This window comes from Harpegnathos saltator, unplaced genomic scaffold, assembly GCF_003227715.2.
Source record: "Harpegnathos saltator strain DR-91 unplaced genomic scaffold, Hsal_v8.6 scaffold426, whole genome shotgun sequence".
Lineage (NCBI taxonomy): Eukaryota > Metazoa > Arthropoda > Insecta > Hymenoptera > Formicidae > Harpegnathos > Harpegnathos saltator.
The window spans coordinates 215304-229862 of record NW_020230235.1 but is presented as its reverse complement, the minus strand read 5'-3'; the positions used below and the strand labels follow the sequence as shown (position 1 = coordinate 229862).

Sequence of the window (14559 nt, the reverse complement as noted above, 5' to 3'; positions counted from 1 at the left end):
AAATGAAATTAAATCATGGTAGTTTTTATAAAACCACTCCATAGTTTGAGTCACTTCATAGCAGTGTAGATGGCTATTGAACCCTACAGTGTAATCCTATTAAAATTAAACCTGCGTTATTTATTAGTTGTGGTTTTACAATCCAATGCACTAATCCGAACGAAGGCAAATCGTCATCAGAATTTATCGCAAGCACCATATTTTTTTCATACATAGTATTACAGATTGTTGCTTTTGTAACTACTGCAGAATTTTCAAGACCAGGAGGTAAAATATATTGAAAATCATTATAATTATAGCAATCTGTTATAATTGTTTCTTTAGGATGGAAAACTATATCCGGTGAGAAGCCTTGTTTAGATAAAAAATGAGCAGAAAGACTAAGAGAATATTTTTTAGCCACAGTTAGCGGTAGGTTTCTTCGCGATTGTGTTGCCTTTGCTACTTGCTTTACTACTGGCCGATGTTTTCCTTCCATTCGCATTGATGATTCGCATACATGAATCAGACAACCAATTAAATTTAAAATCCTAGGATAGTGCACCATAAAATGGTACTTAGGTTTTAATGACTTGGATACTAATTTACAATATAATTCATGATGCTGATCAAAGTTGCAAAATAGATATTTACATTCCCATCAATAAAAGGAGCAGTAATAATGTTTACAATTTGGACAAGACGAACGTACAACTGTCATATTTCCTCCGCCTCAGGCACCAAATCTCCAATCATGAGACCAGAATGTCGAACAAAAAACAACATTTCTGATGTAGACATTTTCAGTTTCTCCCTTCGAATATGATCAGATATTATAATATATACACACATAATATACTATATTATATACATATTATATTATATACACATGTTATATTATATACACACATAAGGAACATTCTTTGTGTTAAAAAGGCCATTCCTTCTTCCTATTTCAATCTTCGAAATAAATAGTTATTGAAAAAATCCTCGACGAAACTAAACACAGGAAAAATGTATGTCATTTGGTCTGGCGTTGGATGACCATCAAATAGAATCAACCCAAATAACGAATAGGAATAAGAAAAGAGTACGTGCATATTTGGGCTCTCTCCGCACGCACATACACATAAACAAAATTAGCCTTCTTGACAGAGAACGTGCCATATATTTATATTTTACTGTTTACAATAATTACGAACCGAAACTGCCAACTCTTCACAAGCTTTCTCGGCTGTAAGGTGTCGGCTTGGCTGACAGATATTATCGGTCTTCCTTTTCGTAGAAGTGGATGGTAGAGGTTGAGGATCAATAATCTCAGAATCAATATTCTCAGAAAGTGCAATCTGAAAAAAGAAGAAATATTTCATTCTGAAAGGTAATTAGAATATATATTATAAAATAAAAAAATTCTTCTTACCTCTGTGGAAGCTTCTGGTATTTCAGAAATCACAGTACTTGCATTCAGTGCTCCCTTTATTGTGTCATCTGTAATTTCAGTTACTAAGTCCTCTGTACCAGTTGCCAAAATCTTACGTTTCTTACAGGCCTGCAAATAATAGTTCAAGGACACATTAATTTCAATACCATAAAAGTACTTATTATTCATGCACAAAATATCTCAGACAGCACACATGTTCAAAACCGGGACATAAGACGCTTTTTAGACGTCTTTAAGTCTTAAAAAATAAAAATATAACATGCATCAAAGAACATGCCACATTGAGAAATAATACCTCTTGTTGGTCAGTATCTGCTACCAGCTGCTTCCAACTGGATAAAAAACCCGCTCGCAATCCTATCTGAGGAATTAATTCTTTAATTAAATCTTCATCTAGAGCAAGCAACCTTCTTCTCATGCTTGTTATTTTTTGATCTGGGAAATATGAAATGGGATAGATAGAAAGTAGGAGATACAAACAGACATTAGCAAAATTATAATGTGCGATGATATGAGTGTGATATAAAACATTATTAGCAATTATACAAAAAATTAAAAATATCTTACAATACATTATCAAAGGAAGATTGCCCAGACAACATATTGGGTGAGTGCAAAAGTTCGTGCGGAGTTTCAATAGATGGAGTTATAAGCGTCGTAAAGTGTTGTCATTAATACTTCCATCTACATATTATATAACGTTAGAAAGGTGACGACTTCAGCTATTATTAAAAAAAAAATCATTTGTTTTCATACAAACTGCTTCGAGAAATATCACTTTAAAAATGAGTATCGATAAGGTGCATTTACGGCATGTTATGCTTTACGAGTTTCGGAAGGGAATAAACGTTGCCGGGACCGTAAAAAACATTCAGGATGTTTATCAGGATGAAGCACCAGCTAAACGAACTGTGGAAAAATGGTTTGCTAAATTTCGGCGCGGAGAATTTAACCTTGAAGACGAACCACGCTCTGGTCGACCTTCTGACATTGATGACGATGTTTTGCGTACTTTAGTGCTCAATAATCCGCGAATTTCAACAGAAGAAGTTGCTACAGCACTAAACGTTGACCGATCAACCGGTCGGTTGATCAAACGGTTTTCGGCGTTTAAAAAAGATGGGATTCGATTTGAAGCTCGATATATGGGTGCCCCATTTGCTGACCGAGAAGAACAAAATCAAGCGAATTTCTGCAGCCGTTTCTTTACTCGGGCGGTTCAATAACGAGTCGTTTTTGGATCGACTAGTGACGGGCGATGAGAAATGGGTCCTCTACAACAATGTTCAGCGCAAACGGACATGGAAACAATCAGGTGAGCATGGTGACGCAATGCCAAAGGCCAGTTTGCACCCGATGAAGGTGATGCTCTCTGTTTGGTGGGATTGCAAGGGCATAATCTATTTCGAGCTTCTCCCCGCTGGCGAAACGATTGATTCGGACAAGTACTGTCGCCAATTAACCAATCTGAATCGAGAAATAAAAGAGAAACGTCCGATTTTGTCAAATCGCAAGGGAGTCGTCTTTCATCACGACAACGCCAGACCACACGTTTCGAAAAAGACGCTGCGCAAACTGAAGAGCCTGAAATGGGATGTCTTAACGCATCCACCGTATTCTCCTGATATCGCACCATCTGACTATCACTTGTTCCGGTCATTGCAAAATTATTTAAATGGAAAAAACTTTGACTCTTTGGAGGCCTTAAGAAGGAGGCGTCTCTTCGTTCTTCGAATCTAAACCGCGCAGTTTTTATGATCGAGGCATCCGTATGCTGCCAGAACGTTGGGAAAAGATTATAGAAAACGATGGAGAATATATCATTGATTGAATAAAGATTTTTGTTTGCCTAATCACTGTGTGACTTTTACTCACAAACTCCGCACAAACTTTTGCACTCACCCAATAGTATATTGTTTTTGTATGGTAAAAGTATAACTTTGAAATTTTCTGAGTTGTTAACGCATGACTTGTGTGTGCTGTTTCTTTATTGTGATACAAAAATTTATTCTATTTATTCCACCTTTAGCAGAACCTACTATTAAGGAGAATATTAATTAAAAAATCGAAACAGTCGAAAATTATTTGATATTTCTAGTGTCTTTTTCTTTTTCTATGTTCTTTTCTCTATCATTTACTCTGTTCTCTGCCTTTTGTTCTCTGTCCTTTAGTTTTCTATATTTTACGTCTATCCTTTTGTATTTATTTTGTCCACCTTTCTATCTATTCTCTTGTCTATCTATATTCTTAGAAAATGTAAAAAAGTATGTTCTTTCTTAATATGTGTATATATATTAAAATTATTATATATATAAAATAATTATAATAGAGAAAACATTTTTTTCATTTACATTGATGGAACATACATTTACATTTTCTTATTGACAGAAGAGACTACCACCTTCTCGCGGTTTCCGTTGAGCAACAATATGTGCGTTGTTATTTACAAAATAAATGTGCAATAGGTTAATGCATATAATCGTAAAATTATTTTGCTCTATTTCATTATATTTATTTGTTTTGCACACTTCAAATTGCAGTGTTAGAATAATTTTAAAATCAAATTACATAATTTATTTTTATATTTCTTGTGTGCTAATAATAAATGATCTCTTAAATTAACATAAGTTATTTTTCTGTAACATGACATTATTCTTTTGCGAAAAAGACGTACATATTGGCCGAGAGTGGATTGTTCAAATTATTGCTCTCTCTCACTCTTTCTCTTGCCCGCGCGAAAATATCGTCGGCGAATCAACATGTATCTTGAAGCTAGCGGTATGTTATAGCTATAGCTATATTATAGGAAAGAAAGAGATCGCACAGATCGCGCTTTCCTTCTTTACTACCCGAAGCTTGCCGAACGCCGAGCGCACACAGACATGGCTCAACGCGTGCATACATTCCCCCTCCATATGCGCGGGCTTGGGGGCAATGCAGCGAATTTGGCAGCTCTGGCGTGCACCTTCGCACCTACTTCGCTATATGACACGACTTTGCACACATTATCTGTATCGTGGATGTAACCGCTTGCAATCGTGCTTGCCCTTTTGTGTGTGCGCGTTGAACACAATGTCGCTTCATCACACTCCTCCATCCAGAGGACCCGAGCAGGCATCTGACATACCGGCAGGGCCGAGCCACATCGAAGTACCTCACGGGATTGCACCTCCATTGGAGCCGCTCATTGACATGGGATCCCCGTTTTGTGAGAACGTCATCGAATCAATCACGGCGTGTAAAATTCCACCGTTCTGGAAGCAGCAGCCAGCCTGGTTCGCTCAGATAGAATCACTGTTTCAGATATACAGAATCTGCTCTGATGATAGCAGGTATCACCTCGTCATCGGTGCGCTCGACTCTGAAGCAATTCAAGAGATAGCTGACATCCTGGCATCTTGTCTGGCACTTGTCATTGACAAGTATGTCACGCTCAAAACGCAATTGCTTGCACGCTTCGCAGACTCAGCTGACAAGCAGCTCCACCGTCTATTCACGGACTTGGAGCTCGGCAACCGCAAGCTCTCGCAACTCCTCCGCCATATGAGGACGCTTGCGGGCGACCGAGTGTCACAGGACATCCTCCGAGTACGCTGGCTAGCACTTCTGCCACCCATAGTGCAACGAGTCCTCAAGATCCTTCGGACAACCTGTCTGGAAGAGCTTTCGACGGTTGCAGACGAGCTCATGGAAGGCTCTTCTGTGCCTCAAGTTCTCACTGTTACTGCACCACGTGCCCTGTCACCGTGTCGAACTGGAGCTACTCTCGCCGACAACTAGGCCATTCAGCGGCTAGGAGAGGCCACGACCATGCAACAATCTGTCGCACATCTGACGATCTTGTTTGAGTGCCTGCTGCCTGTTGTTGCCCACCAAGGACAACTCACTCAATGTCGGCGGTCGCGTTCCAGGTCGCGTCCTCGTGACAGCCACACTCAACGACCAGTCAGTCAGTTGTGCTACTACCACCGCCGTTTCGGTGCTGCTGCAAGACAGTGCCAGCAGCCGTGCAGTTTTACATTCCAAGTTCCCGTGCAAGTGGCACGGGAAACTAACATCGCTGTCGTCGATACAGGCGGTCGGCGACAGCGCATCAGCGTCTGGTGAAACACGACTTCACGTCTTTGACAGGACCACGAACATCAAGTTCTTGGTCGACTCTGGCTCCGTGGTCTCGCTGATTCCTCGGAGATACACACACAGGAAGCTCACTCCTGCTGAGCTACAGCTATTCACCGCCAACTCGTCAGCCATCCGCATGTTTAGTCAGCAGCCGCTCACTTTCGACCTCGGACTTCGTCATGCGTTCAAGTGGTCGTTCATCATTGCCGATGTGAACTCGGCGATCATCAGAGCTGACCTTTTCTTACATTATGGCCTCGTCATCGACCTCTCTCGACAACGCCTTGTGGATTCACAGACCAGCCTTATTATTCAGGGGCAGGTACGTGAGACTGCCATTTTTAGCGTCTCCGCAACCAGCCAGCACAATCTTCCGGACTCACCGCACCGAGAGACATATGCCAGACTATTGGATTTTCACGCTGCAGTCTTTGCACCAAGGCCAACTCCTTTGGGGATCCGCTTTGATGGTATTGCACATCATATAGGAACCACAGGACTTCCAATATTTGAGCGTCCACGACGACTTGTAGGTGACAAGTTGGCCGCTGCCAAGGTGGACTTCGACCTTCTCTTGCATCTCGGGTTCGTATAGCCTTCACACAGTCAATAGGCGAGTCCAATCCACATGGTGCAGAAGAACCAAGGTGGCTGACGCACGACAGATGACTATCGGCATCTAAATGCTCAGACTGTTCCAGATCGATATCCGATTCCCCGGATAGAGGACATCTTGCAGATGCACGGGAAAAAGGTCTTTTCCACTATAGACCTGATCCGAGCCTATCACCAGATTCCTGTTATGCCGGAGGATGTTCCGAAGACCGAAGCTGTCACGAGGCCATTCGGTCTTTTTGAATTTTTGGGCATGCCGCCTGGACTCCTCAACGCCACGCAAATATCCCAACGTCACGTTAACGGCCTGCTGCGCGGTATCAGCTTTGCTGCATGCTAAGTAGATGACATCATCGTCTTTTCAGACAGTCATGAAGAACATCTCCGCCATCTTGATGCTATTCTCAGATTACTTCAGAAGAACAACTTCTCGGTTCATCCGACCAAATCTTTCTTTGGACAGGACTCTGTGCATTACCTCGGCTGCACCGTTTTACAGGTCGGTGTCAAACCACTACTCGATAAGGTAACGACCATTCAGCAGTTCCCGAAACCCAAGACCATCACAGATCTTCGCCGCTTCTTGGGAATGGTGAATTATTACCAGTCGGGAAGGGAATACAGGAGTAGTTCCCCTGATTCCCCCCACCACGGTGCGGACGGTAGATATCCCGCAGGGGTTTTAGTCAGTAAGAATCTAACATAACCCCCGATCCCCCCCAAGGGTCGGGGGTATCCATGATGGATTTCCCCTGCGTTACCAAAAAAAAATGGTGAATTACTACCATCGAGTATTGCCGAACGCCGCTCAGTATCAAGCACCGCTAACCGAGTATCTGAAGGATGCGAAGAATAGGGATAAACGAGATCCCCTTTTTTTTTTATAACGTAGGGAAAATCCATCATGGATACCCCCGATCCGTTGGGAGGGTCGGGGGTTATGTTAGACTCTTATTGACTAAAACCCCTGCGGGATGTCTACCATTCGGACCATTGTGAGGGAAGTAAGGGGAACTGTTCCCGCATTCCCTCCCCAACACCCTGGCCCCAGGGCAGCCCCATGCCATCGAGTTCCGCGCCCTGTCCCACAAAGAGAGTCCAGGGCGCGGACCCCCAGCCGGTTTCCCGACTGGGTTGGCCTTCCGGTGATTACTTGGAGGAAGGGGACATCCACCTCACCTTGCGCTCCCCCTATTTATCTCCCTCAAAAGGAGGGAGGGGGGACGGGTGGGTTTCACACACCCGTCACCCCCCTCCCCCCGCGCGTCCTAAGTCGAGCCCGAGGCGGCCGAGGAGGCGGCCTCCGTCTAACCGGTGGCCTGTCCTCCTCTTCGGCCGGCGCCCCCTCAGGCTCGCTACCCAATCCTGGGGAGCGCCGCCCCCCGCGCCTCTTCCGGCGGCGGTCTCCAGGGCGACGCTCCCATTCGGCAGCCTCCTTCCGCGACAGTACACTGTGACAGAAGGAGGCCGCCTCTCCCCATACCTCCTCGCTCCCGCGCATGGCAAGGGCTATGCGCGGGAGCGATAACTCTTCCTCCCTGCACCCCACTGCCAGGGCTAGGACACCGCGCTCCCTGGCCCATGCAGTGCACTCGGCCAGGGTATGGTGCACGGTGTCGTCCAGCTCCGGGCAGTGGCACCCGGTGGGCTCTTTTCCTATACGGTGCAACGAGAGATCCCCTAGACACTGGAGACAGAGGCCGCGTTTCAGAAGTGCAAGGACGCGCTGACTGCTGCCACTTACTCAGCTTTCCTCGTTCCAGACCTACCTCTCGCACTGACAATCGACGCTGCTGACTCTGCCATAGGTGCGTTACTCGAATAATAAATAGAAGGACACTGGCGGCCACTTGGATTTTTCTCTCGGAAGCTTCCTCCGAGCAGAAGTACTCCACGTACGATCGAGAACTCCTCGCTATCTTCACTGCCGTCAAGTTCTTCAAGCATATACTTGAGGGGAGAGCATTCTGGGTGCAAATAGACCACCGACCGCTGACTTACGTCTTCAGCAAGAAAGCAGAAAAGAGCTCGCCGCGCCAACTAAGACAATTGGATTACATCTCGCAGTTCAACACGGACATAGTCCACGTGAGAGGCGAAGACAACGTGGTTGCAAACGCTCTTCCTCGAATCAGCGCAATCGAGATGCCAAGCACTCTTTCAGCTTCAATCATTGCAGAAGCTCAACAAGCAGAGCTTGAGAGCATCCAGAGCTTGCGGACGTCGTGCAATCCACTTCTCTCGAGCTGAACCATCTTCGAATTGAGGGAGAAGACATCTGATGCGATGTCTCAATAGACATCATGCGGCCATAGTTACCGCAACCGCTTCGACGCAAGGCATTCGACGCCATCCATGGTCCTGCTCATCCGAGCGCTCGCTCCACGCTCAAGAGCCTCAGGAAGAAATTTATCTGGCCGAGCATCAACAGTGACATTCCTCACTGGGCACGCGAGTATTTGCCGTGTCAGCAATCTAAGGTCAACAGGCACAACAGACCACAGCCTGAACCCAATCGAGGCAGCGGACAGCCGGTTCAACCGCATTCACTTGGACCTGATAAGGCTACCGCCGGTACAAGATAACCGCTACTGCTTCACGATCATTGACCGTTTTTCTAGATGGCCAGTCGCACTTCCGTTACCGAACATCGAGGCAGATACCATAGTAACTGCTCTCTTCAACCACTGGATATGCCAGTTCGACACTTCGCTTACAATCACGTCGGGGTCACGAATTTGAATACCCCCCCCCCTCCCCGCGGATGGAGGTTTATTTGGGAATCTAATCTCCACCCGCTGGCCGCCCTAAGGCCGGGATTACGATGAACTTAACGTAACGGGACGCGACGGGATGTGAAGTAACACAAAACCTAAAACACATTGTTTTATATGCGGCTAGTTACGATCGACTTTACGTAACGTGGCGTGAAATATTGGAACTTAACGCGACGTGAAGCTTACCAATGTCAAGTTTAGATGTTGCATTCTGTCAAGTCGGATTGTTCATGTGACACTTTCAGCCAATCAACGTTCTCGACTTTTGCGAGCGTGTTTTACTTGAACTGAAAGATGTCATTTGGCATTGTGTTGTGTATTCGGGAACATACAGACAAAAGTCGTACAGAAAATGTCGATCAACGACATTTTATTAATAGAGTGTGTGCGAGCACATCCCGAAATATATAATAAAGGACATGCAGGATTCAAGAATATCGGAATAAAAGAATCCGCATGAAAAATTGTGGCCGAAACAGTCAATGGTAATTTATTCATCCTTTTTGATTGATTTATATGAACCTAAAGTTCATATAGATTTTTTTGTCACGATTTTAGCACCAGTAAAAGATTGTACAGCCAGGTGGCAAACTCTTCGCGAGAGGTTCACAAAAGAGAAGCGCATTCTTGAGCAGAAGAGTCTGGAGTAGCAGCCTCAACCCGTCCAGAATGGCCAACATATAATGCTATGTCATTTCTGACATCTCATATTAGGAAAAGGAAGTAAGTTTAATACATTCGTCAACAAAATAATTACATAGGTAAATTCAAGTCAAAATTTAATGCATAGTAACCTTGTTATGTCGCAATGCCGCAAAAATATCGTATAAACCTACTTATAAGATACATCAAATTGAGCAATTTTTTGGAGACGCAGCATGTTTTTATTTTTAAAAAGACTGCGGAAACTAGGGAGAATAAATTCAAAATCTGTACTTGGAGTTTTTTTATTCTTTTTTTAAGTAATTTTGTTTGGATTTATCTATACGATAATTTTATTGACGATTGTATATGGTGATTTGTTCTGACTGTCATGATATAATTAATTATTTCCGGTTGTAGATCTGTGGACAATTTCCTACCAACGTCGTCGGTACCTACATCTTAACCAAGATTATCATGCACAGATGAAGAGATGTCGCTTCTACCGTCATTGGCCGAATCCTCAGATAATGTCGAAATATTAGAGGAGCAGACTATAGATGATGTTAGTGCTCCAGTTAATGCTCCATTTGCTACTTACTCTGCCCTCCCGTTATCTTCATCTGGATCATCAACAGCTGCAAGCATGCCGTACCTAGGACTTACAGGTCGATGTAAGAAGTCAAAGATGAACGAAACTACTGAGATGTTCAAAGAGACTCTTGCTAATCTCAATAAATCTATGGCTGCTCCTCCTATACCATCACTACCACCACTACCTTCAATCGACATTAATGATCCAGATGTCTTAATTAGTAAGAATGTTGAATCTTGCCTCAAGAATTTAAAAAATATTGCACTAAAATTAAAGTACAAGAGGAAATTTAGATCCATCATTCAAGATTGCGAGGAGGAGGCTGAAGATTTGAAAATAACAGATTAATTATATGTTGATATTAGATAAATTATTTAAATCTGTTGTTTTGTTTACCATTTACATTTTATTTAAAAATAAAAACGTTCTATTCATGTTTTATATCTCGATTTATTTGATTTCAAAACTATCATGACAGTAAATGTACATCCTGAGGGGGGATAATTCCTTGCCGGATCCTTACAATAATATCTTGATGGCGCATAGCCCCAGGTGCGTCCACGAATTCCTTCAGTACATTTCTCTGTTGTATGACACTAAGAGCAGCATTTCTTGCACCCCGTGCCATCCGTGGACCATGGATCCGTGGATTAATGATAGCTCCATTTTCTCCAGCAACAATGTCATGCCATGCTTCCTCTACTAGTTCGCCAGTTGGCAATTCATGCTCCACAAAAGAAGGGGGGCAATACTGCAAGTTGAGTTTTGTATCACCTGTCTTGCGGATGAAATTGTGGAGGCAAACGGCACATTCAATGATGCTTTCCACATTGTCTTCTTTGGCAATAATAGGGCGACGAAAAATTCTCCAACGAGCAGCTAAAATATCAAAGGCATCTTCAATTACCCTCCTTGCTCTGCATAACCGCAAGTTAAACACAGACTCGTTATGGGATATATTACGCTCGCCATAGGATTTCATAAGAAAAGGCTTTAGAGGGAAAGCTGCGTCTCCTTGAAGGAAGTAGGGCATATTAATATTAGTTCCTGGCAAGTATTAGGTGCGCAACTAAGTTCCCGCTGTTTTTCAAGAGATGGCTCCAGTAGTAAGTGCTGGTCGATTGTGACATAACCAAAACATGAACCAAGCTTAGACATATGGTAAACAAACCGCTTTGACACGTTAGTGATTTTGTTTTTGCGTCATATACTTTTGGTTGTGTGAAAATGTCTGATTTTGTGCCAAATAATCGTCATTTGCGGGAAGTGTTGCTTTTCTTCTTTCATTCGAAGAAAACGGCGGCTGAAGCGCATCGAGAACTCCAAAAAGTTTACGGAGATGCTGCTCTAAGTGAAACAACGTGCCGTGATTTGTTCCGTCGCTTCAAAGACGGTGATTTTGATGTTGACGACCGTTCGCGTGAAGGAAGGCCAAAAACCTTCGAAGACGCTGAACTGGAGGCATTGCTCGATGAGGATCCGTGCCAAACGCAAAAAGAGCTTGCTTCAGCATTAAGAGTTACCCGCCAAGCCATTTCCAAGCGATTGCATGCGTTGGGAATGATTCAAAAACAAGGAACTTGAGTTCCTTATGATTTGAAGCCAAGAGACGTTGAGCGTCGTTTTTTCGCCTGTGAACAACTGCTCCAGCGGCAAAAAAGGAAAAGTTTTCATCGCATCGTTACGGGTGATGAAAAATGGATTCATTACAGCAACCCAAAGAGAACAAAATCATGGGGACTGCCCGGTCATGCTTCTACGTCGTCGGCTCGGCCGAATATTCACGCTGCGTAGGTTTTGCTGTGTATTTGGTGGGACCAGGGCGGTGTTATTTATTATGAGCTGTTGAAACCGAACGAAACCATCACTGGGGAACGGTATCGAACTCAATTGATGCGATTGAGCCGAGCATTGCGCGAAAAGCGGCCACAATACGAGCAGAGGCACGAAAAAGTGATTCTACAGCATGATAACGCTCGGCCTCACGTTGCCAAACCCGTTAAAACCTACTTAGAAACGCTCAAATGGGAAGTCCTACCCCACCCGCCATATTCCCCAGATATGGCGCCGTCCGATTATTACTTGTTCCATTCGATGGCACACGGTCTGGCTAATCAGCAGTTCCGCTCAAGTGAAGACATCTCAAAATGGCTTGATTTATGGATAACCTCAAAAGACGAACACTTCTACCGTGACGGTATTCGAGCTCTGCCAGAAAGATGGGAAAAAGTTGTCGCTAGCGATGGGCAATATTTTGAATGATTCATTTGTAACTATTTTTTCACAATAAAGTTGCATTTTCATCAAAAAAACAGCGAGAACTTAGTTGCGCACCTAATAACGTGAATTTGGTTAGGTTAAGGGATCCGTCACTTAATCGCCGACCCATTTCAGACGATTGAAAAATTCCGCCATCACTTTGTGAGCCTTCTGCTCCTACATTCAGCATAATGAAATTGTAGTGTGCATCACAAACTGCTAGTAGAACCATGTTAAACGTCTTCTTGTAATTAAAATAAATTTGAGAAGCTTGTGGGGCTTGTATTTGAACGTGCTTCCCATCGATAGCTCCCACGCAATAAGGAAACTGCCATTCTTTCCAAAATTCAGCAGATAACTCAAGCCACTCTGCATCATTTAAAGCAGGCTTCACAAACATATTTTTTAATACACAAATAAGTTCGAACGGTTGCGGCCAATATCTCAGAGATAGTGCTCTGGCCACATCTATAAGAAAAACTCAAAGAATTCTGGCTGTCTCCTGCTGCCAAGAACCTGTAAAACAAATTTATAAATTAAATCGACTCTGAGAAATTGATAAATTAAAATAAAGTAAACATTGGTAATTTTACTTCATGGTCATAGCAAGCCTTTGAGTGAGTGAAAGAGCAGTATATATTTCTCGTTTCTTTAAAAGTGGACCAACCAAGCTCAACAAGTATTCAAATCTAAAAAAATAAACATATAATTTAAAATAAAATATATTCAAAATATATAGTAAAATATATTCAAAATATATATTCAAAAATATATTTAAAATATATAGTAAAGTAAAAATAAATTCTATGTCAGAAAACTATTAACCTTTTGCACTTCTTTATCAGTAGACCAAACAAGACCAAGAGGTATAACAATGTAAAAAAGCAGACATATTAATTTGTAAAATGATTATATTTTTTGCCAAATAGTCGCTAATTCTTACCTTTCGACATTCATCCTCGTGTAAATAAAAAAAAAGTGTGGATTACAAAAACGGAGTTCTTCCACTAGGTTATGCCCGTCACCAAACTGAATTCTTCTTCGAAAAATATCTCTCACACCAATGGTTCATATTAGTTTCCTCTTCCGCAATTGAAGATACAAATACCCGGCCAAAATTAAATTTACAAATTGATAATGCCTCACAGCAGAATTCATTATTACGGCACGTTACGGTGATCGTAATGTCAAATATAACCTCAAACGTCAAATTCACGTCACGCCACTTCATGTCCCGTTACGTAAAGTTCATCGTAATTCCGCCCTTAATCATTATAATACTCCATTATTAGTAATTTTGAAACATAGTCTATACCAGTGATGCCAGAAAAGCACTCCGGTAGCACAGCACAGCGCGTGAGGGGTAGCGTACACAACGAGCGACTCCGTGTCCGTGAGCGTTCGGTGCTTCAGCCGGTGTCGGGCTTTAGACAAGAGCAGACGATGTCTGTTGTCTCTGTCTTCGCCGAGCGATACATATAGCTAACTCCGCCGGCCGCGGGAATCTCGCGCTATAGACTTCTCTTTATATTTCGCTGCTCGTAGGCCCGCCTCGCGTATTTAGAAACATTATAAAATAATTCTTATGTTGTTCAGAGTATGTATTGTTAAAGTTGTAGACATAGGAATATTGTATGGGTAGTAAATAAATGAGTTTTGCTTGAAATCGGCGAGTTTTCGTGTATTTGAAATATGTTTACTATATTTCTGAGTACTATATTCAAAGATATTGTGAAAAATGGCGGCATTATTAATGTAATATAATTATGCAATCCGTTACACAATAGTAATAATGCCCGGCACTCTGCAGAATATCCGTAAATATCGGAAATACACCAAAAACGTTTTGGAATAACGAATACTTTCAGATTTCGGCCAGCATCTGTTACTTTTCTATTGAAAAACAGTGCTCGAGAATATTAATTTATTTAACAATCAGGATACAAGAGCGGTAGTGCTTCCTAGCATAGTCTAGTGATTATATCAGGTGTAGTAAAAAGAAATCCATTATTTTTCCAATAGATGGCTTTAGTTATCTGTATTTCGTGTTGTATAAGTCTGATCGGGTTCCACTAGATGGCGTTACAAAGATGAGATTTTTAGGGTTTTTGTGTCCTCTTGCTCTCTCG

The 14559-nt window shown here is 42.7% G+C and overlaps 3 protein-coding genes across 6 annotated transcripts; 1 reads left to right on the top strand and 2 right to left on the bottom strand.

Moving 5' to 3' along the window:
• Positions 1–906: 906 nt before the first annotated feature.
• On the bottom strand, positions 907–2043 carry LOC112589202 (uncharacterized). The gene is made up of 3 exons (XM_025301526.1): positions 1716–2043; positions 1400–1528; positions 907–1325 (listed from the first exon to the last, which is right to left on the bottom strand). Exons 1-3 carry the CDS (start codon positions 1992–1994, stop codon positions 1158–1160), a joined length of 576 nt encoding a protein of 191 aa, XP_025157311.1. The 5' UTR covers positions 1995–2043; the 3' UTR covers positions 907–1157.
• Positions 2044–4083: 2040 nt separating this feature from the next.
• LOC112589203 (uncharacterized) lies at positions 4084–10161 on the top strand. Of its 2 annotated transcripts, XR_003113360.1 has the most exons (4): positions 5295–6683; positions 7921–9419; positions 9493–9657; positions 9997–10161. XR_003113360.1 is itself a non-coding variant. In XM_025301527.1 (3 exons), exon 1 carries the CDS (start codon positions 4355–4357, stop codon positions 5198–5200), a length of 846 nt encoding a protein of 281 aa, XP_025157312.1. In that variant the 5' UTR covers positions 4084–4354; the 3' UTR covers positions 5201–6683; positions 7921–9657; positions 9997–10161. The 2 variants fall into 2 exon arrangements, 1 of the variants encoding a protein (XP_025157312.1); XM_025301527.1 differs by having other exon boundaries at positions 4084–6683; positions 7921–9657.
• Positions 10162–10607: 446 nt separating this feature from the next.
• On the bottom strand, positions 10608–13992 carry LOC112589204 (uncharacterized). Of its 3 annotated transcripts, XM_025301530.1 has the most exons (5): positions 13374–13992; positions 13256–13266; positions 13024–13119; positions 12506–12946; positions 10608–11050 (listed from the first exon to the last, which is right to left on the bottom strand). In XM_025301530.1, the coding sequence occupies exons 4-5, from the start codon at positions 12828–12830 to the stop codon at positions 10641–10643; spliced, it is 735 nt and encodes a 244-aa protein (XP_025157315.1). In that variant the 5' UTR covers positions 12831–12946; positions 13024–13119; positions 13256–13266; positions 13374–13992; the 3' UTR covers positions 10608–10640. The 3 variants fall into 3 exon arrangements, with proteins under 3 accessions (XP_025157315.1, XP_025157317.1, XP_025157316.1); XM_025301532.1 differs by lacking the exon at positions 13256–13266; XM_025301531.1 differs by lacking the exons at positions 13024–13119; positions 13256–13266.
• Positions 13993–14559: the final 567 nt, after the last annotated feature.